The sequence below is a fragment of the Vipera ursinii genome, assembly GCF_947247035.1.
Source record: "Vipera ursinii genome assembly, chromosome: 3".
NCBI classification, from domain to species: domain Eukaryota; kingdom Metazoa; phylum Chordata; class Lepidosauria; order Squamata; family Viperidae; genus Vipera; species Vipera ursinii.
Genome location: NC_139516.1, coordinates 82,589,358 through 82,617,189, shown reverse-complemented (window position 1 = coordinate 82,617,189; position 27,832 = coordinate 82,589,358). Strand labels below are relative to the sequence as shown.

The 27,832-nt window shown below is 40.2% G+C and overlaps 1 protein-coding gene across 1 annotated transcript in view; it reads left to right on the top strand.

Annotated features, from left to right (window-relative positions):
• Nucleotides 1-25,012, top strand: part of TGFBR3 (transforming growth factor beta receptor 3) — an 80,108-nt gene extending 55,096 nt beyond the window's left edge. The window contains exons 9-14 of the mRNA XM_083359323.1: nt 432-602; nt 1,701-2,000; nt 5,255-5,372; nt 9,398-9,436; nt 13,566-13,673; nt 20,166-25,012. Of these exons, the coding sequence (XP_083215449.1) occupies nt 432-602; nt 1,701-2,000; nt 5,255-5,372; nt 9,398-9,436; nt 13,566-13,673; nt 20,166-20,284 (855 nt within the window). The 3' untranslated portion in view covers nt 20,285-25,012. The remainder of the gene's footprint in view (nt 1-431; nt 603-1,700; nt 2,001-5,254; nt 5,373-9,397; nt 9,437-13,565; nt 13,674-20,165) is intronic.
• Nucleotides 25,013-27,832: the final 2,820 nt, after the last annotated feature.

Here is a 27,832-nt window from a genome sequence, read left to right as displayed (position 1 = left end):
CTCATGAGAGGCTTAGACAGGAAAATAAGATGAAAAGAAAACATCATTCTGAACCAAAGCAATGGAGAGATAATTCAATTTTAAAGAAAGCCTGATTTTTTCAAAAATGTTTGTAAATCAGTCATACTTGAAATATATTTGTGATGGGAGTGTTGATGTATGTCTGGGTCTTTATGGAGACATTGTCTGACTGGGTGGAACTAGGCCACCAAATCACTCAAATATTTTAGATCTAACCTCAAAACATTAAAAAATAAAATGGCAGAAGACCACGCTTCTGAAATATGGTCTTTTGGCAACAGGACTTTAAGGCTTTCTAAGGCTATAAAAAATGTAATTGGGAGTCCATGTGGAGTCCACAACTGTTCTTGCCTTTCCTTATATGTTTTCCTATCTTCTTAAATTAATTTATCTTCTTGTCCTTGGACTAGTTCAACTGCACATTCCATCAACCCAGAGATCCAAAGGTTTCCAAGTTCTGGCCCCCTGAAATACATGTTGGCAATGCCACCTTTGGAATGGAACTCTACGAGACAGAGCTTTTTCGTACCCCAGTTCAAGGATTCTTCTCTGTGGCAGACTACAGCCAGATTTTTGTTGAGGTAATTGACTCAAGCAGAAACAGGAATCAATGAAATGTTTTTCAGGAACCATGGTAGCTGAGAAGAGGCTGTTCTCGTATGTCCTAAGCTCGCCTGGTTCAATTGCCTCTGGCAGGCAGATGCGTCCTCTTGTGGTTTCTGAAAAAAGGAAATTGTACCAATCTTGAATAAGATAATTCTTTTGTGGTAAAGACCAGGAATCTTAGTAATATGGCAAGTCCAGTGCAAAACATGTGTCTTCCTCATTAAGCCTTCTATGAAATAACAACCATTCATGAAAATAATGCTCTATTGTTTCATGTTTTTCTCTTGCAAATTGCCGGCAAAGCATGCATGAGCACGCACAGTTTAAAAAATGAGCATGCACAGTTCTTTCCTTTTTTATTTATTTAAAAGATTTATATGGGCGTCCATCTCAAGCATCTCTGGGTGGTTTCGAACAACCAAGAACTGTGAAAAAAATTCCAAGACCGGCTGTGTATCACACACAAATTCTCAATATACAGTAGTGTCCCTCTCTTTCTCCTCTCTCTGTAAGGGGTAGAAGATAAAATTCTCATTTGTTCCTTAATTTGTCAATGGCATGTTCTAGTATAAAGTCGATTGTTTTTGACTCTGTAAAAACTAACATTCACACCCAACTACAGTCGACTAAGTCTGTGTCACCACACTTTAAAAGAGTGCAATCCCTCTTGGTTAATGAGTTCAGCCTGTGCTAAAATAGAATGCAGCTAGTTTTCGTTTGACTTGGCATTATATATGAACCCAGCCAATTAAGGTTTAGTGAACAAACTACAAAGTAACCATGACTTAACATACAAAAGACTTTGAGGATATTACATCTATAAAAGTATGTTTCCATATTCCACTTTTACCATAAAAGAAAAAAAAAGTCTCCTGAATATTTTGGACTGAAACTCTTAAAATCCCTCGTGATGTGGGGGGAATGACAGGCACCAGGTTTCTTAATTCTGCAGATTCTCCAAGTGGGAGGGGTAGCCAAGGTATTCAACATCTGATTGACTGTCTTTATTATACTGCTCTGCAGTCTTCAAAAACATTAAATGTAGCATAATCTATTTTTCTTTTCTTGTGCAGATTTCTCTGACAAAGGCTGAGAGATCCCTGGGCTTTGTAATCCAAACTTGCTTTATTTCACCAAATTCCTATCCTGATCGAATGTCAGAATTTACCATTATTGAAAATGTTTGTCCGAAGGATGAGTCTGTAAGATTCTTCAATGTTCCGAAAGCTAATTTTCCTGTACCGAACACACAGACCGACAAAAAGCGATTTAGCTTCTTATTCAAATCCACATTCAACAGCTCTCTTCTCTTTCTACACTGTGAGGTGACTTTATGCACAAAGAAAGAGAAAGATATTCCAGGATTAGCTCAGGTAATTTGTGAGAAGATTCCTGTCCCTTTCTCTCTTTCTGGCACACAGAAACACACATCTGTAATTGCCTTGTGCTGCAATCTACACCACCACTAAGAATTTTAACATAAAACTTAGGCCAAAACTTCCTTCGTTGTGGTTAATGTGTGTGGTTAATGTGTGTGTGTGTGTGTGTGTGGTTAATGTGTGGATCTAACAACAAAGGTGGCCATAGATTGTTTTCTGAGAGCACCAATCATACATAGTCTGATTCACCTACACTGCATCCATTCTGGTAGGTTAACAATTCTGAAGAAACTTAAGAATTTGCTTATTTCATGTGAATCACTGAAAAAGAAAATAGAGAAAGCCAAAGTTCTAAAATGAATGTCAGATGAAGAAAACTATTGATTGCATTAAGGTTAAAGCTGGGCCAGAAATAAACATACCACATGCTCTTTATAATGTAATTTCAATCAAGAAATCACGGATAGTCGCATACTTGGCAATTTGCAATTTCCTGCTACAGATTGGAACAGGGAAGGTAGAGATCAGCATGCAGATGGAGTTTGACAGCCCCGGGGAGTGTTGTCAAAACTTGCTTGTGTTCTGCCTTGGATGAACCAACAACCAACTTGCAGAGAAAAAGCACAAAACAAAACATTGCTGCCATGCTGTCTCTTTGCCTCTGCATGCCCAGTTTTTGTTTTTGTTTTAAAATGTGACTCTGGCCACATTTCTTAAGGGGGCTCATGGCCCTGAGTTTAAGAAACCCAGCCTTAGACTTTGGCTGGGAGTTGCATAGCTGGAGAGTGCCAAGTTGGGGAAGCTACTTTACACAATAGTGTAGCCAAAGAAGTTGTAAGTGTGACTGATTGGTTAAAACCAATTTGCCACAGATAATGTTAACCGATACATTTTCTACATGAGTAACAGTGAGTTTTTCTAGAATAGATTGTACAGTGTGAAGCTACTCCTCTGCACTTGGAGCTGTTATAATATTGAGGTAGGGCTTGATATGAATGCTCGGAATTGGCTCTTTTCCAGCATAAAAGAAAGACTGATGAATATAATTTCATGTGGTCAAGGATTAATGGTTTTTCTAAAAATGTGGCTGATTGGTATTTTTTGTATGTAACCTAATAGGTATTTTGTTGTTATTCCTCCCCTTTTTTTCCTATGCTTCCTCCTCCGTCTCATTCTTCTTTACATTCAAAACAAGCTTTTTTAAAAAAGAATAATATATACAGCTCCATTTCCTGAAAGCATTTGAGTCAGAAGGGATGATCGGTTTTGGAAGATCTTCTGTAGCAAGACCTTAGACTGTAATTGACCACTAGCATTTTGCCCATTGTAAGATTGGGCTGTTAGTCCAAAGAATATTCTGTGTTTCCCCAGGATGTTCCTCAGGCATACAAGACAGGCCTATATCAGTTATTCTAATAATCCATTCATCTTGCCCAACCTGTGCGTTCCTTGTTGTTGGACCAGTTCCACCATTGTGCCATGTCAGCTGAGCATTTCTGGGAGGTGAAAAATTCTCTCAAGAAGGCCAGTTTAACCACTGGGGTTAATTCATTTGAACGTAGGTGAGCTGAAGCTACTTGCAGGATCCAATCCAGGTCGGTCACTGGGAACAGAGGTCTAGTCTTCCAAGCTTTCAGACTTGTTCTGGAGCCCATCCTCTGGGGACATCTCTCTACGTGAATGTGTACTTTGGGCTATTCTATGCGTAGTATTTATATGGCGGCTGAGTGGGTGTGGCTTCTTATTGGTTGATCAGAATGTAAGAAGCCACACCCAACCGGGTGCCACATAAATACTAGGTATAGAATAGGCCAAAGCACACATTCTGGTGAGAGAGAAGTTCTCTGTAGGTGGGCTTCAGCATAAGTCTGAAAGCTTGGAAGACTAAACATCTGGTCCCTAGTGACTGACCCACATTGGATCCTGAAACATTATCCTGGGACATGTACATTTGCCTTCATTCATGAAGCTACTTGGTATAAATTGTCATTACAATAGATTCCCAAAGGTTAATAAACTTAGGAATAATTGCAATTAATAGCAGTAGGACAATATATGTTGAGTTTTCCCAGTGAAAACTGCTGTAGCTTTTGACGGCATGATATATTGTTGTTGTTGTTAGTTGCGAAGTTGTGTCTGACCCATCGCAACCCCATGGACAACATTCCTCCAGGCCTTCCTGTCCTCTACCATCTTCTGGAGTCCATTTAAGCTCACGCCTACTGCTTCAGTGACTCCATCCAGCCACTAAATGGTTATTTTCCACTATGATAAGATAGAAATTGTGTTCTGTTGTTGAAGCGGTTCAGGTTTACTTAAACTATTCAGTGCTCATCACATTTATTGTAAACAATGCATTAGCACTAATTTTCCAGATCCTGCTGAGATAAAATAATGCTATTGTTTCTGAACCTCTACTGGTGTATTCTTAGGTTAATCTGCTTCAGAGGATTTTGAAGGAAAATAAAATTAAACAATTTCTGCATTTTTTAATTGTTTATCTCACATAGAATATTTGTTTTATGGATGTAGTAAATATCTCTAAACAGGTAAAAAAAGGTCTCTTTGTTCCAAAACATTAAAATAATCAGCATCTTTTTAAAATGGGCAATATTACTTTTCTACTCGGGGGAAAAAACCTGAACCGTCTTAGAGCAGATCAACAGTCATCTTGTCTAGTCTCATTACCTATTGTGATCATTGGGTTAATGAAGATAGCAAGTGGGGTAGGAAACAGAAGAACCTTTTCAACACAGTTGTGAAGCAACAAGTGGACATTGTACAAAAGAGACTCTCTGCAGCCTTGAGAATCGGTAGCGTTTGCATTAGTGGTGAATATCTGTAGCTCGGGTGTAGGATGAGGGTGAAGGTTCGTTCTCCAAGCTTGAAGGTTGGTTTCCAAATGTTTTGTTACCAGGCTAGGTAACTTCTTCAGCGGAGTTTGGGGGATGTCAGTGTCAGGGTTCTACTTAAGGGCTTCAGGTGTGGGAGTGTCAAGTGAGGGTCTTGTGATGGGATTGGTAGAGTTTTAAGTAACTCAAGTATCAAGGAAAAGTTGAAATGTAACTGGAAGGAATTCTTGCAAACATTCCTGGAAAATGTTTTTAAGTTTTGTCCTTTCTTGAGTAAATATTACTAAATACTGATAATGATGGTGATGATGATGATGATGAACATTTGCTGTGATAATATAAATATTTTCAGTGAGTCCCTGATCTTACAAGCTGCCTGTTGTCTCCATCTTGCAGTGTATCCATCCAGATGAAGCGTGTACCTTTCTTAATGTTGATATGATCTTTGCAATGATGCAGAATAAGAAAACCTTCACCAAACCTCTTGCTGTGATAACTAAAGGGAGACCAGAAGGTACTGAACATATTTGCCTCAGGCATATACAATTTTGCATTCTGGTGGTGATATTATTATTATTATTATTATTATTATTATTATTATTATTATTATTATTATTATTATTCCTGATTTATAAGACACCATTATTTTTTAAACACTAATATTTGTTTGCACTCATCTTTTTCTTAAATCTTCTTCCAAGTGCAATTTGGCCAAGGATTCATAAAGGAATGTATTTTGCTTCTATATATGGAATTCATAAACATTAAATGATGCTGCCCAATTGATTCCAGCTGTTCATTATGCTATAGATATTGGGAAAGCTGTATGATTTCTTTCTTTGGGGCTGTAAATACTTATTTAAACATTGTAACGGAACTTCATATATATTGAAAATGTTCCATGGCATAATATGTTTCTGTTAATAAAGACGACCAACAAAGAAAATGGCAATATATATTTAGAAATATGAAGGGATTCCTTTTTTTTCCTCCTTGTATCAGTATGATCGTTAATCTCTTTTTTCAGGAGGAGGAAATATATACAGTAAATAACAAATCTCTAGATTACCCTTAGCCTTAGCCTTACAGGCAGTCCTCGACTTACAACAATTCATTTAGTGACCATTCGAAGTTACAACGGCACTGAAAAAAGTGACTTAGGACCATTTTTCGCACTTATGACCGTTGCAGCATCCCCATGGTCACATGATTTACATTTATATTCGGATGCTTGGCAACTGACTCACATTTATGATGGTTGCAGTGTCCCGGGGGGTCACATGAAAAGCCAGATTCACTTAGCAACCGTGTTACCAATGTAATAACTGCAATGAGTCACTTAACAACTTTGGTGAGTAAAGTCGTAAAATGGGGCGAAAACTCACTTAACAAATTTCTTACTTAGCAACATAAATTTTGGGCTCAATTGTGGTCATAAATTGAGGACTGATTATATTGGTATGTTAACACACACACATACATACACACACACACACCCTTACTTTCCATCTGCTCGGATAAAACTTTTCTATCGTATGCAGTTTGTTTTCTGGTGCTTCACGTCCAAGTCCACAATCCACACTTCTACTTTCTATTTTGACTTCCTTCTCTCACACAATTTTTTCTCTTAAAATGCTCCTCATATTATTTGGAATTTAGTTTTCTGAGGCTTCTGACCAATTAAATTAACCTAATGCAGTTAATTGGTTCACTGAACCCATCCGATATTAACATACAAATAGTTTCGTGTGTTCAGAGAAAATTTGCAGTCGTTTTGATAACCCGAAATTATTTGCACAGATAGAACTAAGAAGAGGATCACGCTACAAAGGGAATCCTTGTCTCTCTAAATATATTTGTTAGTGCTATATAATCTTCCCCCTTTTCTCTCTACCCCATACGAGACAAGAAACAGTCCTGTGTGGTGTGTATTAATTTTTTATTTATTTTTAATTTGAAGCTGCCAGAAATCTGAAGTGCTGGATAAATACGTATCCTTTTTGCCTCTTTGTAACTGAGTGCTATGAACATTCCTTATAAATGATGTTGCATTTAAAGGTTCGTTTCATTGTTTAGTTGGAAGGACATTGATAAACCAGGACATAATCCACATCCAAAATTCTGATTTCTGTCTCAAATTATTCAGGCATTACTGTTAGCTGAGGAATATACAATCCCTACACACACACACACACACACACACACACACACACACACACACACACACCAGAATAGCTGCCAACTTGGAAAGAGCTATTTAAGCCAACATTACCTTATTCATCCTGTATTGGAACTGGTTGTTGTTGTTTTGTTTAAATATATCCCTGTTGTGCTTCCTTTCTCTCCTCTTCCTCTCCCCCCCCCACTTGATGAATGGAAAAATGGTAGAATGTTACAGAATATAATCTCCCCATATTGTAGGTTGTAAAGAGAGAATATAAAATAGAGTTGAAAAAAGCAATAGGTGATTAAACATGGCAAGTGCCACAGCCAATCTTAACCAATTGAAGTTGGACCAATGTTTTCAAAATCAGGGTTGATTCATATGGATGGCAAAAGCTCGGGAGCCCAGCTAACAATGCATGGGTATATGAAAATAATCTTTCTTTGGGGCCCCTCTAACAATAGCAGCAAATGAGCATTTTTTACTTATTTTTTAAAATCTCAACCTTGCATACTTCCATTTGGTGTTGACATGGCACATTAATTAGAGGGAATCAGTGCTTTCAGATGGAGATCAAAATCTTTCACTTCTATGCAAGCGCTGTTTCAAATTCTGGAATGCTTTCTAAGGGATTTTTTTTTTAAAAAAAGAAAGCTGAAGATCAGAAATCCCTTAACCTCAGTCACAGAGTTCTTCTTGGCGTTTAAGCAATTGATGGTATCCCATGGTGCACTGCTTGGGGTGTGAGAAGAACAACTGTTTCCGCTTAGCTATTTGAGACCTCAAGGGGTTTTTGCAAATCTTTATTCTTGACACAAACGAATCCAGTGAGGACAATCCCGAAATATTTGGTCTCTGTGCACAATGCAATTAAAATGCTTGCTTTTTTGTGTTTTTCTGGCCATATCTATAATCTCTCATGAATTTCAATAGTTAGCAGAATGCCTCATTGGATCAGCAAGAATGGATGTCATTTGGGTTCAATTCTCTAAGGAAACTAATACCTCAGTAGTTTAAATTAAACCAAATATTGTCTAGATCTTTTTAGATTTTTCTTATTTTAGAAGAGAAAAGAGTTTGATAATAAACATAGTGAACCAAGGGCTGGTAAAATTTATTGTGGGATGTCTACTGGAAAGTGTCCTAGAATTTTTCAGACATTCAGCTTAATGGGCACCAGCATGCAGCATACACCCTCTTGGTTATGAAGCAAGCCCCTTGTGGTCCATTGTCATTATGAACTAAGAGCAAATTTGTAAGGCTTAGAAATGATAGCAACTAAATAAGAGTTGCATCTCCAAGACATTAGTTATCACAGATTTTGATGCAAAGCAGGCCATTTGTTGTGTGCATTGTTACAAACCATATTATTGGATCCATTCCTGTTAGATCTGCATTAGAAGCCAAATAAAGAAACTTGGAGATGCCATAGATACAGAATCAGAACAGAATGTTCAGTTCCACAATTCGCTTTTCTCTCCACGTGTTACACACGTGACTCCCATTAATGGTGATCAAGGATAATATAGATGCATGTTTAAGAGAAAACAAATCCTTCCAGATATTTTTTTCAATGTTGCAAAGTTGGATTACTGTATGTAGAGGACTCCATTGCTATAGTGAATTCAGTCCTCGTGAAATGAGAAACATATTTAGAAATGTTTGACTTCTGGCTACTATGTGGTTTTCTTTTATTAATTAGTTTGCATTTTCTGTTACTCTGGTGCCACTCATTTGCTTTCCAAGACTGTGGAAAGCAGCACAGGAAATGGAAGATTGTACAAATATATATGTTAAATATATATTAAGATATGAATGTTAATCATGGTTTTGGTAAACTGGTGACGGCTAAATCCTAGGTAGATGTCACGCGCCTGTCTTCTGCAATCGGAGTCAGAATCTGTGGGCTTCATCTCTCAACAGTAACTGAGGGAATTCTGGGTTTTGAAATCCACATTTCTGAAAGGTCTCTCGACTGGGAGAAACTGTTTTATGCAAACTATTTTGGGAGTAAAATAAGTTTGCCTCTTTATTATTTTGGTGCCTTGGATTTACATGTCTCCAACTTACTCTTACTTATTTAGTCTTTGGGATAACCGTATCTATTTTACCATTACCTCAAGGGTGAAATCAAATTCTTTACAGAAAAAGCCAATACTTGTTATTTGGCAATAATTGGACAGCACCTGGTAACTTTGGTTGCTTGCGTTTTTCAAGATTATTTCACCAAAGACAGTTAATGAGATAGATTTTTGTTCCTCTTCTTCATGTTCTCACTTAGATTTGGTCAGTTTAACTGGATTTCTTACTAGGTTACAGATTCTACTTAAGAATTTCTGATGGGTATAAAATTTTCTTTCCTTTTTTTTTGGCAGATAAATCCTACCACTTAAATCCTTCTGAAGGATCACCATGTAAGTATATATAGTTCAACTTATTTTTAAAGAACTACATCTAGGAAATGAACAGAACAGAACAGAACAGAACAGAACAGAACAGAACAGAACAGAATAGAATAGAATAGAATAGAATAGAATAGAATAGAATAGAATCACAGAGTTGGAAGGTCCTGGAGGTCTTCTAGTTCAATCACCTATCCAAGGCAGGTATCCTTATACCAGGGGTAGGCAACCTTGGCTCTTTTATGACTCGTGGAATTCAAATCCCAGAATTCCTGAGAGTCCACGAGTCATAAAAGAGCCAAGGTTGCCTACCCCTGCCTTATACCATCCAGGACAAATGATTGTCCAATCTTTTCTTGAAAACCTCCAGTGATGTAGCACCCACAACTGCAGGAGGCAAGCTGTTCCACTGATTAATCGTTCTGTCTGTCAGGATCTCTCTCTGATGAGTTTCCACCCATTGCTTCTTGTTCTGCCCTCAGGTGCTTTGGAGAATAAGTTCACCCTCTCTTCTCTGTGAGAGCCCCTCAAGTACCAGAGATAGCGATTACGTCACCCTTAAGCCCTCTCTTCATTAGGTAGCCACACCTGGTTCCCTCAGCCCCTTAGCCGTTCACCATACGATTGAGCCTGTCTTATTATCTTTGTTGCTCTTCTCTTCACTCTTTCATTCTCAGCTGAACTGAGAATGGTTTTAAACCTTTTGAATGTATGACTTATGCAGAGAAACAGGGGTTTTCTTTAGGAGAAAGCCCATGTGTACATATATGCATACATATGTTGTATATAGTATGTTTTAAATGTGTGTTATGTATGTGTACACTTGAGAGCAAGCAACTAAATTTCATTTTTAACGTGTGCCGTTGTGCCCACAGGAAAAAAATGACAATAAAGGTTATCTAATCTAATCTAATCTAATCTAATCTAATCTAATCTAATCTAATCTAATCTAATCTAATTAATCTAATGTGGGGAACCTGCCAAAGAGTCATTAGGCCCTCAGGTTCAAATTCCCATTTGTCCCTGGAATACATCCAAGTCTCAAGAAATTTGCTCTGGAAAAGGGGCTTAAGACAAGAATTCTCCATCTTGGGCCGTAGAAGTAAATATACATAATATTATCCATAAAATAAAATAAATAATATTTAAATTAATAAAACTATGGTGATTGGTGAATGGGGTTCACCCAGTGGTGGGATTCAAATATGTGAACAACCGGTACTCTGTGTGGGCCTGGGCAACAAAACATTAGCTACCGGTTCTGCTGAACCGGTGCGAACTGGCTGAATCCCACCACTGGGTTCACCAATGGCTAGATCCATGGCCTCCATCTTTGCTTGCTACTTTGCCTGAGCAAGCCCTCTAAACTTTTTTTAAAAAATCAAATAAGACATGTACAGGCCATGTAGAAATGAAATTGTATGACATCCAAATAAATAAATAAATAGTACAACTTACAACCATTCGCTTAGCGACCATTCGAAGTTACAACGGCACTGAAAAAAGTGACTAACGATTGGTCCTTGCACTTACGGCCGTCACAGTTTTCCCACAGACACATGATCGAAATTTTGAGGACTTGGCAACTGGCAATTATTTAGATGGTTGCAGGGTCCCAGGGTGATGTTATCATGACTTGCAATCTTCTCAGCTGGTTTCAGACAAGCAAAGTCAATGGGGGAATCTGGATTCGCTTAACAACTGCAGGATTCACTTCACAACCATGGTGATTTGCTTAACAACCATGGCAAAAAGGTCATAAAATCAGCTGCAATTCACTTAACAATGGCCTAGCTTAGCAATGGAAATTCTGGTCCCAGTTGTGGTTATAGGTCAAGGACTACCTGTATACATAATACTGTGGTGTTGAAGAAGGTGGTGTCATTGTCAGCAGTTAGCTGAGGGAATAGAGTAGAGTTGAGTAGAATATCAGTTTAAATGCTAATCTAATCGGCATACATTAAAATTAAATTTTGTTGCATTCAGCTCTCAAAAAAATACCATTATGCATATACCCCACCCCCACATACATATATATGACACAGAGAAACATCACAGTCTAGGTCAAATGTATAGAGATACATGGCAAAAAATAAAAGAATCCTGGGAATTTAAAAAAGAATCCTGCAAATTTAGAGAGAGAGAGAGAGAGAGCACTCCGAATTAGGATGGCCTTCCAGTGAAATTAGCGGCAAAAGAAAGTGTCCTTATTGTCTTGATAAGCTGGAGCCGAACTTCAGTAGGAATTAACGAGGCTCCACCTTGTACCTATCCATGCATAAAAAGAGTGAAAGTTCTGAGGGCTGGAAGTGACTACCGTTGCTCAGCACATGTTCAAAGCCAGGCTTTCAGGAACCAGATGTACACTCACACAGATTATCCTGCCTCTCCCAGAGCAGGCTCCATATTACAGCCTGGAACCGATTTCCGTAATTAAAACTGCTGCCAAACGTGAAAAACAATTGTTTCTATTTATGTTATTTGCTGACTTTCAAGCTGGCACTCCCGCTTGGTTGACGGCTTTTCCGCTCCCCACTTAATATGCTGAAGACATTGGGGAGAGGGAGCAGAATTGGCAGTCGTGTTATTTAATTATTTGAATGAGTTTATCCTGCCTTACCTCAAAGGCACAAGCGTGACTTCAAAACTAAGGAGGCTAAAATTAGAGAAGCGAGTTATTTTGGTCTTTCCAACTTAAAAACAAGCAGAAATCAGCGGGAAACCTACCAGGCTGAAGTTGTTCATAACAGAGCTACATTTTAAAATTATATCCTGCTTCTCTGCTTTGTTCTTGTGAAATGACAGGCCACACTAACCGAAGATGTATTAAATGGTGTTGTTGAGACTTTCCTTTGGCATGACGTTGTGATTCCCAAATCTCTGTACCAGCTTTTTTCAACCCAGCTTTCTCTTGTTGTATGGGCAACAATTTGCCGGAATTAGCATGAAGCTTGAACATCTACAGGAAGTTCTCAAATTACAACCACAGTTGAACCCAAAATTTCTGTTGATAAGCGAGACAGTTGTTAAGTGAGTTTTGCCCCATTTTACGACCTTTCCTGCCACAGTCGTTAAGTGAATCCCTGCAGCTGTTAAGTGAATCTGACTTCTTTGCTTGTCAGAAGGCTCAAAATGTGATCACATGACCCTGGGACACTGCAGTCATCACAAATATCAGCCAGTTGATAAAGCCATTTTGATCATGTGACTAGGGCAGGGGTAGACAACCTTGGCTCTTTTATGACTCGTGGACTTCAGCTCCCAGAAGGTTGCCTACCCCTGGACTAGGGGGATGCTGCAACGGCCGTAAGTGTGAAAAACAATCACAATTCCCTTTTTTCACTGCTATTGTAACTTTAGACAGTCGCTAAATGAGTGGTTGTAAGTTGAGGATTACCTGTACTGTTCTGTCTCCTTCTCACCATCCCCGATAGAGAGCAGAAAGCAAAGCTGACCTGGGCCAGAAAGAGAGGGAGGGACCGAATAAGCCTATTTGGGGCCAAAAAGAGCTTGAGGTATATTTGGTGAGCCCAAAAAGGTGCCAAATCCTGATTACAAAATGCAATTTAGAGGAATGGACTTTAAAGGTTTCTGACCTGGCAGAAATGGCAAAGATCTCGGCTTATTTGAAAGATCACTCGCAAGAACGCTATATTATGGAGTGGAAAAAATGGATTGAATATATCCAGAAGAAATATGGGACTAAAAAGTTTCACTTAGCATTTGAATGAATCTTCCTTTCTTTTTTTTTCTTTTTCTTTCTTTTTATATGTAATATTAATATTGTTTGTAGTTATTTTATATGAGTTAGAGGGCGATAGATTTAAGAGTTTATTGTTGTTAGCATATGGATGTTTATGATTGTTTTCTGTTTTTATACCTTGTACTTAGCTCTGGGAAGTCGGGGGGGGGGGAGAGGGGGGAGGGGTAGGGAGGGATAGGTAGGGGAGGGGGAGGGAGGGATTGTTAAAGATAAAATGTATTTTAAAACTTTTCAATTAAAAAAAATGCAATTTAGGGGAAGAAAAATGCCCTCGCTTTTTGTTTCTTTCTCTTTCTGAATGCTAGTAAAATATCTTTGATTCTGTGTTACAAATGTGTTGATTTTTTTTCCCCTCTCTCTAATCTCTGAATTTCACAGCTGTTGTACACGGCCTGGACACGTTGACAGTTGTGGGAATTGCCTTCGCAGCTTTTATGATAGGTGCGCTGCTAACAGGAGCTTTATGGTTTATCTATTCCCGCACAGGTGAGTCGGATGTTTTTCCCAAATTGCACAGTGTATCTGGAACACTGACCCTGTTCACGAGCCATTGCTTTGCCTTGAAACATACAAGCCCCTGAAGGATTGGTATAGAGGCCTCTCCTGATTAATAGTTTGTCATTAAAAGGATTTCTTTTTGAACAGTAGAGTTTCAAGTGTGGAGAATATTTACATAACACATTAAATGACCATAGCATTGTTCTTTTTCAAACTTGGCAATTTTAAGATAACGTGAATTGCAGCTAATACATTGAAAGGATAGAGAAAAACGTAGCTGTCGCAAGTAGGAGTGGAATTTTGCATCTGGCATCTGAATGGAAAATGGAAAAAACATTTAAATATGTTAATTGGCATTCACGACAACATGTCTTAATAGAGACTGAGGCAACCATTCTGTAGCCATTTCTCTGGAAATAAGGTTCACTGACTTTCCTGAGGCTTTCTTTCAAAGAATCATAGAGAGCTCCTTCATTGAATTGCAAAGAATATAAGGATAGATCCATGTTGTGGTTGGGTGTAAGATGGCAGAGGAAACCCAAGTACCTAAACAAACATTACCGATCCACTAAGAAAAAGAAAAGAATATGTGTTCAGAAGATGATTTTGGCTTTCTTGAAAACAAAAGCAAGGTTAGATGTGATTAACCAAGGGATTGCTATAGTACAGTGATGGCGAACCTATGGCACACATGCCAGAGGCGCACTCAGAGCCCTCTCTCTGGGCACACCTGCTGCCACCGCCAGCAGCTTGCGCAGGTCCATTAGGCCACCGCCGGAGCCCGGAGTGGCAGCCCCACCCAGCACAAAGGAGGTGAAGCAACCGGCTAGCAAGCTCGAGTAGAGGTGGTAGAGCATGCCCCCATGCACTCGCTGGCCTCTCTGTGCGGGGGCCGATAGTGTCAGGCAGCAGCCACCCCTGCCTCACCTTGCCTTGCCCCGCAGCAATGGCATCCCCACCCTAACCCCGTCCTCACCCTGCAGGGCGAACCTCCTGCCCACTGCACCACCCACCAGAGACCCCCCCTGGATCTCTCCCAATCCTGCCCAGCTCCCACAGGCATCCCCCCACGAGCAACATCAAGGTGGCCAGTCTGCCATACCACCACAGCCATGCCCACCCAGGGGGCCACACACCCCATCCCCCCTGAGGGCACCACAATGCTGATGCGGCCCTGGCACTTTGCGATAAATAAGTGGGGTTTGGGTTGCGGTTCGGGCACTCGGTCTCTAAAAGGTTCGCCATCACTGCTATAGTAAGATTTTTATCCGTGATTACATATGGAAGTACAAAATTTCGACTTTGACACATAAAATTGAGTATGAGCCAATACAAAGATTTGTGTGCAGATGAATGAAAATGTGTGGACACGCTTCTTAGGAGTGGAAATTTCTTCAGGTCACCATAAAGGAATGTTGCTTTATGACTGAAAACTGAGGCACACCAGTGACTGTATTGATGCTAACATTTGTGCAATTCATAAATTCATTGGATGAAAAGAGAGCACCTCCCAATGTTTCTCTCTTGTATCAATCATTGGGATTTTAATTTGATGCGGGTAATTAGCCCTTCTCTCCTAATCATTTTCCAGTGCCGTTTTGGTGTATAATGTACACATTAGGGCTCTGCAGAGATGATGGCTTCAAAGGGTAAAATGGGAATATTTTTTTAAAAATGGTCTTTTCCTGAGCTCCTGTGGCTTACCTTTCGCAGATGAAATGAGATTTTACAAAGAGATACTTTGCTTTAAGGCATTTTCCACAGATGCAACACGCATGGCCAAACATGCTCCAAATCACATTTTGTCTTTTGTATCTAGATTGCTGTACTACCTTAATCCACTTTGTTCCCGCTGCAGGAAGAAGAAATTGGGGATACCGTATTGGGGGTGGGGTGGAGGGAAATTGCTGGTCCTCTGTGGAAGAAATTATTAGCAAGGAAAATCTTTATTTCCTAAAACCATAAGAAGAAGAGCTTTGGTACAACAGAAAAAAGAGGCACCTCAGTCAAGAAATTTGTTCTGTTGTGTTTGCATTATGATAATATAAGGAGATGGAGACGGTCCATTTAACACAGTTTTGGAACATCTGCCATAGATTAAAGAAGTGTGGAAGAAAACATCACCTTACTTTCCTGTTTAAATGCCTCATTTATTTCTAAAGTATTTGACTTGGCTTTGATACATCTGAATCCAGTTTCCTATCATTTAGGAATCAGAGTTAGTGTGGGAAAAGCAATGTCCGGTTTTGAGCAATCAGATCTTGTCTCCTACTTAATTCTGCCTTACACAAGTGGTGGCTAAGTGAGACAGTTGCCTCTAATAGCAACTTCAAATTCTGTCTAAATCAAAAACTACAACTAGTAGCTTCCAAACAAACCAGGATATGGAAAGCAATTGTAAACTATAATACCATGTCCTGTCTTACCTGAAGTTATTAAACATGGTTTCCTGATGGAAAATTCCGATTAATTATTGGCTTGTTCACTCAGGATTTGCGCATTTAAGTGAGAAGCAAATAGAAGGGAATGGGGCTGTGCGTGTATTTGAACCTTATATAGCTGGTTTCCTGAGATAATATTTGATCATTTGAATGTGTTTATGGCCTATCCGGGATTAGGCAGTTTGGGATAATTCCCTAAATCCTCCTTGCCTGCTTGGTGAGAGGGAACAGCATATACGCCTTGTTTGAACAATTTATTCAGCAGTGGCTGAACTTTTATTAGTTTTCCAATTCGTGGTTTGAATACAAGTAACTCTTTCAGATGTCAAACTTTTGCTCATGTCCATGGAGCTCTCAACAAATAGGTACAGAAAAGACGTTCCTTTGCAGATCCCCTCTTCCCACCCACCCTTCCTTGTACGTGACGAGTCCATCCAGCGAATGCAAAGGGCCAAGAACAGTCTTATTATTTATTAGTCTGAACTCACAGGAAAGCCGTTTTCAAAACGTGTGTAACTTTTCCTAGTTAAGCACCTCGGAAGATCTCTGCTTTCAAATAACAAGATTATGCAACCTGCTCTCCCTTCCTCTTCCCCCCCCTCCCAATAATTTGGGGGAAAACTTAGAAGACTCCATTTAATAAGTTCTGACTGAAGAAAAGGGAGAGTTTGGCGTATGCGAACGTGTAGTGTACTGAGGGTAGAAAAAGCAAACAGACCTCCTTGAAAAGGAGCCATATTGGCAGGCTTCTTCAGTGTGAATAATAAAGAACATGCTGTTGCACTCAGATACATATGACCATAAGCGGCTTAAAGATTGTTTATGGCCTATAGCTGGGATAGAGACATTTACAAAAAACATCCACTTTAAATAGTGTTTGGAAAAACGGTGATCAGAAGCCTTTTCAGGGACAATCTTCCTTTCCAGCCAGCTTTTGTCCTCAGAAATTTTCTGAAGGGCCCTTTACTCCTAGGAATAGTTTGCTTGCCAAAATCCTCTTGGATAGGTCTGAAGATTCATTTTTTTGTCGCAACTCATAAACTGACATATGGGTAGTCCTCGACTTACGACCACAGGTGAGCCCAAAATTTCTGTTGCTAAGTTGAAACATTTGTTCAGTGAATTTTGCCCCACTTTACGACATTTCTCAGGGTACCGTCGGCTAGACAATGTCAGCTTGCGACCCCCAGGGGAAGAGCCTTCTCCGTGGGAGCGCCAGCCCTGTGGAACCAGCTCCCCCCTGAGCTTCGGATGGCCCCAGATCTCCAGTCCTTTCGCCGCAGCCCCAAAACACTCCTTTTCCACCTAGCTGAGCTGGACTGACAGGGATTTTATTATGTTTACAATTTTAACACTAATCTTTAATTTATTTCAATTTTTAATTTTAATTTACTGTACAGAGACCTTTGATTTTTGTTGTTGTTAGCCGCCCTGAGTCCCTCAGGAGATAGGGCGGGATATAAATCCAATAAATAAATAAATAAATAAATAAATAAATAAATAAATAAATAAATAAATAAATAAATAAATAAATAAATTTCTTGCCACAGTTGTTAAGTGAATCACTGCAGTTGTTAAGTTTGTAACATGGCTGTTAAGTGAATCTGGCTTTCCCTCTTGACTTTGTTTGTAAGAAGGTCGCAAAAGGGGATCACGTGACCCTGGGACGCGGCAGCCGTCATAAATATGAGTCAGTGGCCAAGCCTCTGAATTTTGATCACATGACCATGGGGGAATGCTGCAGTGGTTGTAAGTGTGAAAGACGGTTGTAAGTTACTTTTTTTCAGTGCCGTTGTAACTTTGAACGGTCACTAAATGAACTGTTGTAAGTTGAGGACTACCCGTATGTCATCTGCTTTCTTCACATTTTTAAAGACTCCCAAACTCCCGATGGCAAGTTGTACGATGGAATCAGGAAGGGGTGAAATTTGGGCTGTCACTCACCCAATCAACTGTAGCACTCAATTTTCCATGCAGTAGTGGCTACTCAAACTTATTCTTAGGTCTTTAAGGTACTATATCAGGGGTGTCAAACTCAATTTCATTGAGGGCCGCATCAGCATTGCGGTTGCCCTCAGGGGGCCGGGTGGGTATGGCCAGGGTGGGCGTAGCCTACTGGGTGGGCGTGGCTAGAGTGCGTATGGCCTACTGGGTGGACGTGGCCAGCTCTACATCGTTCGCATCAAGGGTGCCTATGGGGGCCTGGGCAGGAGTGGGACAGATCTGAGGGTCTGTGGCAGAAGGAGGGTCTCAGGGCCAAGGCAGTGGGGGCCGTTCCCTCACTGTTTCCAGGATGGCTTCGCGGGCCGCATGAAACCACTTCGCGGGCCGGATCCGGCCCCCGGGCCTTGTGTTTAACATGTCTGTACTATATGTATTTTAAGAGTGACAGGTGAGCAATTGGAAAATACAGGCTGTTCCAACAGAAAAACCAAGGATTTCTTTTCTGTAAAAGGGGGAGATAGATGCTGGAAGAAAGGTTGAAATTCCCAGCAGAGATCTGTGCCACTGAGACGAGGGGGCATAACCCCATAGTTGAAAGAGGGGGAAAAATGCATCTCTGGAAAGTTTTCTAGAAAGAGGAAATAGGGGAGGGAGAAATAAACTTGAGACGGGTTGTTGTTTTTTGCCATCCAGATATTGACAGCTGTAGGTGCCGTTTTCCCCAAAGACGAAAAGGTATTCACGGCCACAGAGTTGGAGCAAAATACTGTATATACAGATTGCGGCTTGATAAGCTGAGGTTGGTGCACAACGCTGTGTAATAGAGCGGTTTGTAGCCTGGGTGACAACATCGCTGTAACCGGACCCAGCAGCAGGGGATGCGGCCAGTTCTACAGTTTGCAGATCGTTTTCCTGGCAGAAAGCTTGAGGGGCCCCATTAAGGGAATGAAAGCAATGGACTTGGAATATATAGGAATTGTGGCTTTTCTCTCCTTAAACATTCTCAGGTTTTATTTTGGTTTTCGCTAAGAAAGCTTTACAAAAAAAAAAAAAGGAAAAAAATCTCAGGAAAAAAAAAAGGGGGGGATTTCTCTCACCTAGAGATAGCGTTCACAAATGTCCGGAAAGGCTTTTGTGCACCTAAAGTTATGGGATCGAAGAAAGAATATCTAAAGTAACCTCACAAATGAGAGACTTGAACTGAACCAAAGTCCAAAGTGTGTTTTGGTTACAATGAAAAAAACAACAACCTTAATTCTACTTCCTGTGGCCAAAAACATATTCACCCGCCCCCAAAAATATTTCCCCAAATAATAACAGAGAGAGTTACTGGTGGATTTGTCTCTTTAAACAGTCTAGGAAGGAAGGAAGGAAGGAAGGACCCAGATTGTTGGGGGCAATTAAGCTGACTTTGTAATAATGCCACTTGGGGTGTGTGTGAAAGCCCTAATAAGCAGGCATATACATAGAATGAAAGCTACTGCTAAGCTTGTAAGCCGCTCTTAGTCTTCGGAGAAGGGCGGGATATAAATGGATTTTTTTAAAAAAAAGGAAGCAGAGAAAGGGACCAAAGGCGGCACTTGGCCCCAGGACCTACAGAATTGAATGCCTTTTAGATTGCGCATCCCACTGAATCCCACTTTGGGGCAGTCAGTTACATTCATTAGAGAATCCCAGGGGAAATTTAAAAAAGGGGGAATTTAGTCTTGTCAATGTTTGGCTGCTTGGAGCGTATATGTGTGTGTGTCTGTCTGTGTGTGTGTGTGTAACGTGTGCATGTACGTACATGTATGTATGTATGTTTGTATGTATATCCTTTTGAGAGGGGGCATCAGAATTTCATTTTCAATCTGTGCCAGTGTGTTCACAGGAAAAAAAGTGACGATAAAGGTTATTTTATCTATTTATCTTATCATTTTATCTTATCTTGCCTCTTATCTCACCCCATCCCACTTCCATCTCATCTTATCTCATCTTAAATAATAGGGAATTGAAGAGCCTCCTTCCCTCCCCTCCCCCGGGGCGGCCAGGAGAATGTGAGGACACCAGAAGTAACTCTGAGCTTGCTTTTTGTTTATTTCTTCCTCTCCTCCAGGAGAACCAGAAGGAAGACAGCAGGTCCCCACTTCGCCACCACCTTCTGAGAACAGCAGTGCCGGCCACAGCATCGGCAGCACACAAAGCACCCCTTGTTCCAGTAGCAGCAGGGCCTAACACAGGAGGCAGCATGGAAATGCATGCAGCAACATCGGAGATCAGAGGTTCAAAACAAAAAAAAAAACCACAACCCAGCTATTTGTTGCCTTTTGCTTCCATTGGTCTGGATTCTTTGGCAAAAATGAGAAGGTGTTTCCTTCTTTTTCGGCTTTTCCCCCCCCTCAGATAAACGTGGTCCTCGAATCTCCCGCCGCATGCTAAGGCTACGCATGACGGAGCTACTCTTTTTGTGCAGCTGTGGACCGGGTACAAAGGTCCGCACGTTCTTAATGTGAAACACGACGTCCCCCGCCCCCTGTAAATGCTGCTTTGTCTCCAGAGAATCCCAGGGCTGAGTTTTGCAAACGAGCAGGAGACGCCAGGTGTCGGCAAAGGGATTTCAGTCTCATAAGCTGGGGAAGGGGTTTGGTGTGTTTTTTTTTCCTCTTAACCTCCCTCGCTCCCCCCACCCCACCCCATCCCACTGTGCACAAAGGCAGGGTGGTTTCAAATGCCAGATTTGAAACTGATTTCCTCCGATAACGCATCGCAGGTCACCGTAGCTGTGTCACTGTGTAATTGTTGAGCTGGACTTCGGAAAGCTTTTTGGCCCTGTTGTGCTGTTCTCCATTTAAGGGGATTTATATCCACTGAAGCTTTTGAAAGGAAAGCAGCATACAGGGGCTAAAAATACATGTTGGTTAGGTATTTGTAATTACTTATCCTTCCTTCTCATATATCCAAAAAAGCTTGCTTGAATACTTAGGGTAGCTTTCAGGGTTGCTCCATTCCCCCCCCCCCCCCGCCCCTTTACTGGCAACTACCTTTTTTTCCCCCCAGGATGGAGCAGCTAAGTCTCACCCTTGTAAGCTAAGATTTCTCTACAAGATACTCTTTGTATACTGCATGCTTTTCACCTGCTCTTTGTCTTGTGCCAATTTGCATTAAGCCGTCAGGTAGTCCTGTCTCACAGCCTTGCTTCATTGAAAGGCAGGAGTCCCCAAGCCCCGGGCCATGGACTAGTACCGGTCCGTGGCTTGTTAGGAACTGGGCTGTACAGCTGGAAATGAGTGAGCAAAGCTTCATCTGTATGTGCAGCTGCTCTCCAGTACCATGGCATCATGGCCTCAGCTCCACCTCAGATCATCAGGCATTAGATTCTCATAGGAGCACAAAACCCTTCTCTAAACAGCGCATGTGCAGGATCTAGGTTGCAAGCTCCTCCCCCAGCCCCGGTCTGTGGAAAGATTGTCTTCCACGAAACTGGTCCCTGGTGCCAAAAAGGTTGGAGACCATTGATGTAACACAGGGGTCTTGGAACTTGGCCCTTTTATGACTTGTGGACTTCAACGCTGGCTGAGGAATTCTGAGAGTTGAAATCCACAAGTCATAAAAGGGCCAAGTTTGAAGACCCCTGATGTAACATGTGCTTGCAAATGTAACAGCCTCCCTGCTCACTGCTGTCTTAGACGTTGCTTCGTAGATGTATTTCCACTGAGTGAATTTGCAGAATTGTCTCTGACAATTGACAAAATAGGGAAATCTTGCTTTTCCTGTGAAGACCATGCCCAGTGATACATCCATGAAGCTATATTCTGGAAAGGGATGGGTGGGTTGTATTACGATTGCACCTGGAAGTTCAGGATGGGGTTATTTCATTGGCCAATTTTGAACTTAGACATGCCTGAATGCTTCACCAAAGGAAGAAAGACTACAAAAACTAAAATGGTTCCCTGATCCATTTTTTAAGACACTTTTACATTATTTTCAGAGTCATCTATTGTAAGACATTCATTTTGATTGGATTCGTGGCCATAAAGTATCTGGAGATGTTTGTAGAATACATAAGGCAATGCCTAACATGACCCATTAAGTATATATTGCTGACTTTTAAAAGTATAAACTAATATTCAGATTCAATTCTGTGTCCCATGAGAATGCTCTGCTTTAAAAAATAGGGTTTCCCCCCCCCTTTGGGTTATTGAAAAACACTAGGGTCAAGTATTGTGGATCCAGTTTTCAATCATGTTACATTTTTTCCCATTTGTTTATTGCTCAGTGGAGACAACTATTGCATCATGCTATTGTTTATGACATATAGCGTGGATGGCAATGAGATGCCTCCTGTAAAAAAGCTTTCTTATGCTTTGATTCCAATTCATCTCAGTTTCACGTTTGGAAATATGTCAAAGTCACACTTGAAGTGGCATGAAATTGTAAAAATATTATGTTATCATTTTGAGAACTGAAAGCAAAATAAGCACAGTCGTTCCTTTGCAGATTATCATAAGTATTATTCTGATAACTTCAGATGTTAGTATTTTTTTTTTCATATTTCTGTATCTGACTGTTTACTAGAGCAACTTACTGGTCAGTTGCAAGGGAATCAGAAATTGTGCCCATTTAAGCTTAGATGACATAAATTCAGTTTGCATAGTCATATTGGTGAATAATTGGAACCAAGATGAATATGCCACATAAATATTATTTTAACTGAGGTATTTAAATATGTGTTGAACAGTCCTATAAACACCTTCTCCTTCAACACAAACTGTTAGACTATTGATTTTCTATGTGAATCAGTTCATTGTTATCATTATTGTCACTGCCGGCACCAAAAACTTTAAAAAATGTAAAAAATATTGTGCAATAGTGATAATCCCATCTAAAATTTTATGAGATTTTGGACAAGGAAACAAAAATCTTGTGAGATTAGCTGATTTCCTGAGATTTTGGCCATTCCAAAATATAGGTATTGCTCGCTTAACAGCCACCATTGGGACTCCTTTGCTAGGTGCCACAGTCACTAAGCGGGACATCGTGTGACCGCAATTTAAGATTTTACTTCCCCTTCTCTACTACTTGACTGTTGCAAGCCAGTTGTGAAGCATACAAATGGCAAACATGTGACTGCAGGACACTGCAACAGTTGTAAAGGCACACTGTTTGCAAAACACCTGAATGGTGATCATGTTGTAAATACAAGGACTGGTCACAAATCAATTTTTTAACACTGTTGTAACTTTGAATAGTTGTTCAATGAGGCCATCAGTAAGGGAGGACTACCTGCTTCCAATCTTAGTTTGTTGTTTGTTTCATGTCCCCCTTAGAGATTTGCAGGGCCTATATACCATGTTTCCCCCCAAATAAGACCCGGAGTTATTTTTTTTCCCCTCCAAAAGAGGCACCAGGGCTTATTTTTGCAGAGGGGGGGAGAGGGAGATCTTTCCCACTGACCTCGCGGCCACAGCGGCACCGACAGCCCCGCCCAGCCAGCCCACTTCTTCTGCGCCCAAAGGAGCAGCTTCATTCTGCACCTGAAAATAAAGCTCCGGCTTGCATTTTGCAGTCAGACGCCTTCCGGAAAGGCCTCTGACTGCGAATTGAAGCCCGAGCTCCATTCTCAGCGGGCAGAATGAAGCTGCTCCTTAGGCCGCAGAAGAAGTGGGCTGGTGAGGCAAGTGTCAATCCATGGGAGGCAGTAGTAAGCTCCGCCCCCGCCCTAGCTTGATTTTCAGGTGTGCGCCTCGCCCCAAAGCTAGGGCTTATTTTTGGGGTGGGGTTTATATTAGGCCCACTCAAAAAAAATCAAGCTGGGGCTTATTTTCAGGGTAGGTCTTACTTTCGTGGAAACATGGGTAGATTAGTAACGATCTCTATTTGGAAAGGATTCCTTAGCTAATTTGGGTGAAACCGTGCAAGGATTTCAGAGGAGGTCAAGAATGCCTAAATGCACAATACCTGGCTGGCCTTTGCTCACAGTAGAGTCCAAAGAAAGCTGGGGTTTACACCCCCACCTCTCCATGCCGTTAAAATTACTTCTGTGAAACAAAAGAACTGCAAACTGACTCCAGAAAGTCCAATTAGAAGCAGTCAGTTCTGATCCCATTTTTTTTAATAGCAGCTCAAAAACAGATTAAGGAGGTATATCAAGCTCAGAGAGCATCAAGGACCCCACAGTTCAACTCTGAGCTACAAATGGTCTCTTCCACGCTGGCTCAGGAATTCTGGGAGTTGAAGTCCATGAGTCATAAAAGAGCCAAGGTTGCCTACCCCTGGTATAGCTTCTCACCACCACCACCACACCACCCCGAGTAGAATGTAAGATACAAATGGTGGTACAAAAGTGTAGAGCCTATTTTGTTTAAAAAAAAAATACTCAGGACTACTACTCATGATTGAAATCCAAGATGCAATTTTTTTAAAGACCGATTCAAATGAACCTAAAATGAAATTCTGGTGCAGAAGTGATCAAATTGGGGGATTTTGGCAGATTTGGGATGCATTTAAAAGAAACCAGACGAAAAACAATTGCTACCACAGTTAAGTGTTTGCAGGACTGGATTGGTGGGTGGGTTCGGGGCAGCCAGGTTGCTACCTGTGTATTTAAAAAGAATGCTCTTTGCCTAACCTTCAGCTGAATGTATTATGCAATCATATTCTATGTATGAAAACCTTTAAAATGTCTTCAGAGAAGACCAGAGTCTTTAAATCAATCATAGCTCTATTATATTAAATGTGAGCATAAAATATAAGTATATATTAAAAATACATATATTTAAATCTAAATGGCTTTATATTAGATGGGTAAGTTTGGTTACTGTGAATTGTGAGAGTTATTTTCCCTGTTTTGATTCTTTAGATTTTTTTTAAAAAAGTAGAAGTATAGAATTATTATAAATTTGATTCCTGGAGTCAAAGGTTAAACATTTTGTGTAAAATGCTTAAGTGTGTGGTTTCCCCCCCTCCCCCCAAAAAAGATGCTGCATTATGAATATTTCTATTGAAAACTACTCTGAAAAGTAGCTTTATAGTTCCTGATATACAAATTAATTCCATTTTTACAAGTAGAGCAGTTACATTTTCCTGGACCTATATAAAAGATTAAAATAGAATAAATAGAGCAACCTTGCTGCACTTAAACATACTACAGAAAGCCCAGTTTTATTATATATACATATTGACTTTATTACTTGCCCTTTGTTAACAATAGAAAATTCTTATATTGTTGATTGGACAGTAAAGCTCCTTTCTCAATCTTCAGTCCTTCAGATGGGTTTGAAAGTTTCCTAGCACATTGAACCAGTCTGGGTGTGTTGACTGGGAACTCTGGGAGTTGTAGTTCCACCTGGAGAGAATCAGTTGGAGGAGGGCTGTAATAGACTATTTACTACAGTGAACTGTTGTATATTTCGTTTGAATTATAGAAGTCCTGATAGTAGTAATATTGAAGAAGGGAGCAACTATTGTTATAAACCAGACTCCAAATAAGAAAGAATATTTTTAGCAGATAACTGTAACCACAAGCAAGAGATTTTTTTCCCACACTCATTGAAGTCTGTCTTTCCCCCCCCCCTACAGATATAAGCTTTGTATTATCATGCCGTTATTTACTAAAAGTTTGTTTTTTATGATGGTGGTTCTTGTATACTATTTAATGTTGCATAGCAGTGCTTCTTGTGAATATATTTTGCCACACTAACACGTTTTAAAACTTGGTTTTAAATATATATGGTATGGCATTTTGCAGGGATTTTGTCAGAACTATTGTGGATAATCAGCTATAATCCTTCTAATGTGTGTTTGGAGACTGCTTTTGGCAGAGACCAAATTGATCCTTTTTAACAAGCCTCCCTTCACTGATTTCAACTTTTTAAATTTGATTAATATGTATATCAATTTGCCAGTATCATGGCTAGGCTAAACACACAACACATACACACACATGTACAAACTATATACCTGTTCTTAAAAATAAATACAATATTTTAGGTTGGGTTTTTTTTTAAAAAAAGTTATTATAACCTAGCCCAACTTTGTGTTAATTCAAAATTTGTCAATTAGCTTGAAAATATTATCCTTATTCACAATTTGACAAAATTCTTCTGATGCCTCTAATAAAAGTATCACCCCGAGTGACCTCTGCCCTGAAGAGTGAAGGCAAAAAATCACTCCTTATCTTTTTTTTTAAAAAAAAACACCTTAAATATCATATTTCCTGTATTGCTGCCTTTCTGATCCAGATATACTTATAAATATTTGCTTGCCTTATCATCCAATCATATTTTTATAAAGCTTGCCAATAGTGGAACTACTAAAATAAGATAAGACGAAAAAAGGACTGCGCGTTGTAAACTTTATTTTGGCAAGGTATAAACTTCACTCTGTTTTGCTTGTTTTGTTGATATACCTGTCTAATCAAAGCTCTCGCCTGTTCAAATATTTTCACATTGGGCAGCTGTTAAGCTGACTGTCACCATGCCATGCATTGTGTAGAACTGTCACTGCAGCCTGCAGATTTTACTTTATTTTTTTTTTCCAAAAGAAGGTTGTATGTTCTCCCTATCCGCCCCTTAATGGTCTCTGTCTGTATGTGTGTGTCCTTGTCTTTTCTATGATGTAGATCTACCTCAGGCTTCAAAAGAAAACTCTTGCTGATTGTAAGTGCAATCCAGCGGGCCCTGTTGCTGCCGAATGCCCCCTCCCATTTCAAAGGGGCTTTGGGGGTCCCGGCCTGCCAAGCTCATTAGAATAAACAGACGATAAACAGTGGTGGGCCCACGCTGGTTTGCACCTTGTGCGAGGAGAGTATTTTTAATGAGGCAATTGTTCTGTTTTGTTTGTCCAACCTGGGGTGTTCATGAAGTGACTGATTCACGGTTTAGAATCGACCATTTCCAAACGCAAATACTTTAACCTTTAAAAAAAAACAGGAAAAAAAACCCGGGTTGTTTTTTTTTAAGCCAATGAGTCTGGAAAATATGCCTTTTTAATCCCTGTGGCCAGTCTGACATCCCATTTGTGTATGTGCCTGGTTCATTCCCCACTCCAGGAAAAACAAAACAAAACACTCCTTTGTGCATTTGATAAGTTGTACAGTTTTGATAAAACCCGTGTAATGTTCCTTGTGTTCTCTGTGCTTAATAAAGATATCTCAATTATTAATAAAACCGAGTGCTTCTTTTACTAAGTATAGGCTTACATTTCGTACAAGGGAATTATCAAACAACACAGTTTCTTCAAACTTAATAGGGACTTGGAATATTACATAAAAGAACAACTTTCTGAGAACCACATCAGCCTTGGAAAATAGTCCAGATAAGAACACACACACCCCGAAGTGTTAGTTCTAACTTTATTGTAAGCTTACATTAACAGAATCGTGCAAGTCTAAAACCACTGTATATCTCTCACCCCTCACCTTTACAATCCAAGACACTAGGGAGGGTCCCTCCTGAGATGTTTGCCACCCCCCCTTCCTTCTGCAGACTCAGCTGCAATTTGTCGGACAGTTGTTTAATCTGTGGTTCTTTATCCCAGGGCTTTTCAGCCTTTTCACCCATTGTAACCCTTTTGGGATATGGCAACATCCGAGTACCACCAGTCACCTAGCAAGGTGTCAAAAACTTGATGACCCCCCCCCAAAAAAGGAAAAAAGTGAAGTACAGGTAGTCCTCAACTTACAACAGTTCGCTTAATGACTGTTTGAAGTTACAATGGCACTGAAAAAAGTGTCCCCCAGGCCACAACTGAGCAAGACACCTGACTGCCTGCCCAGCAGCGCTC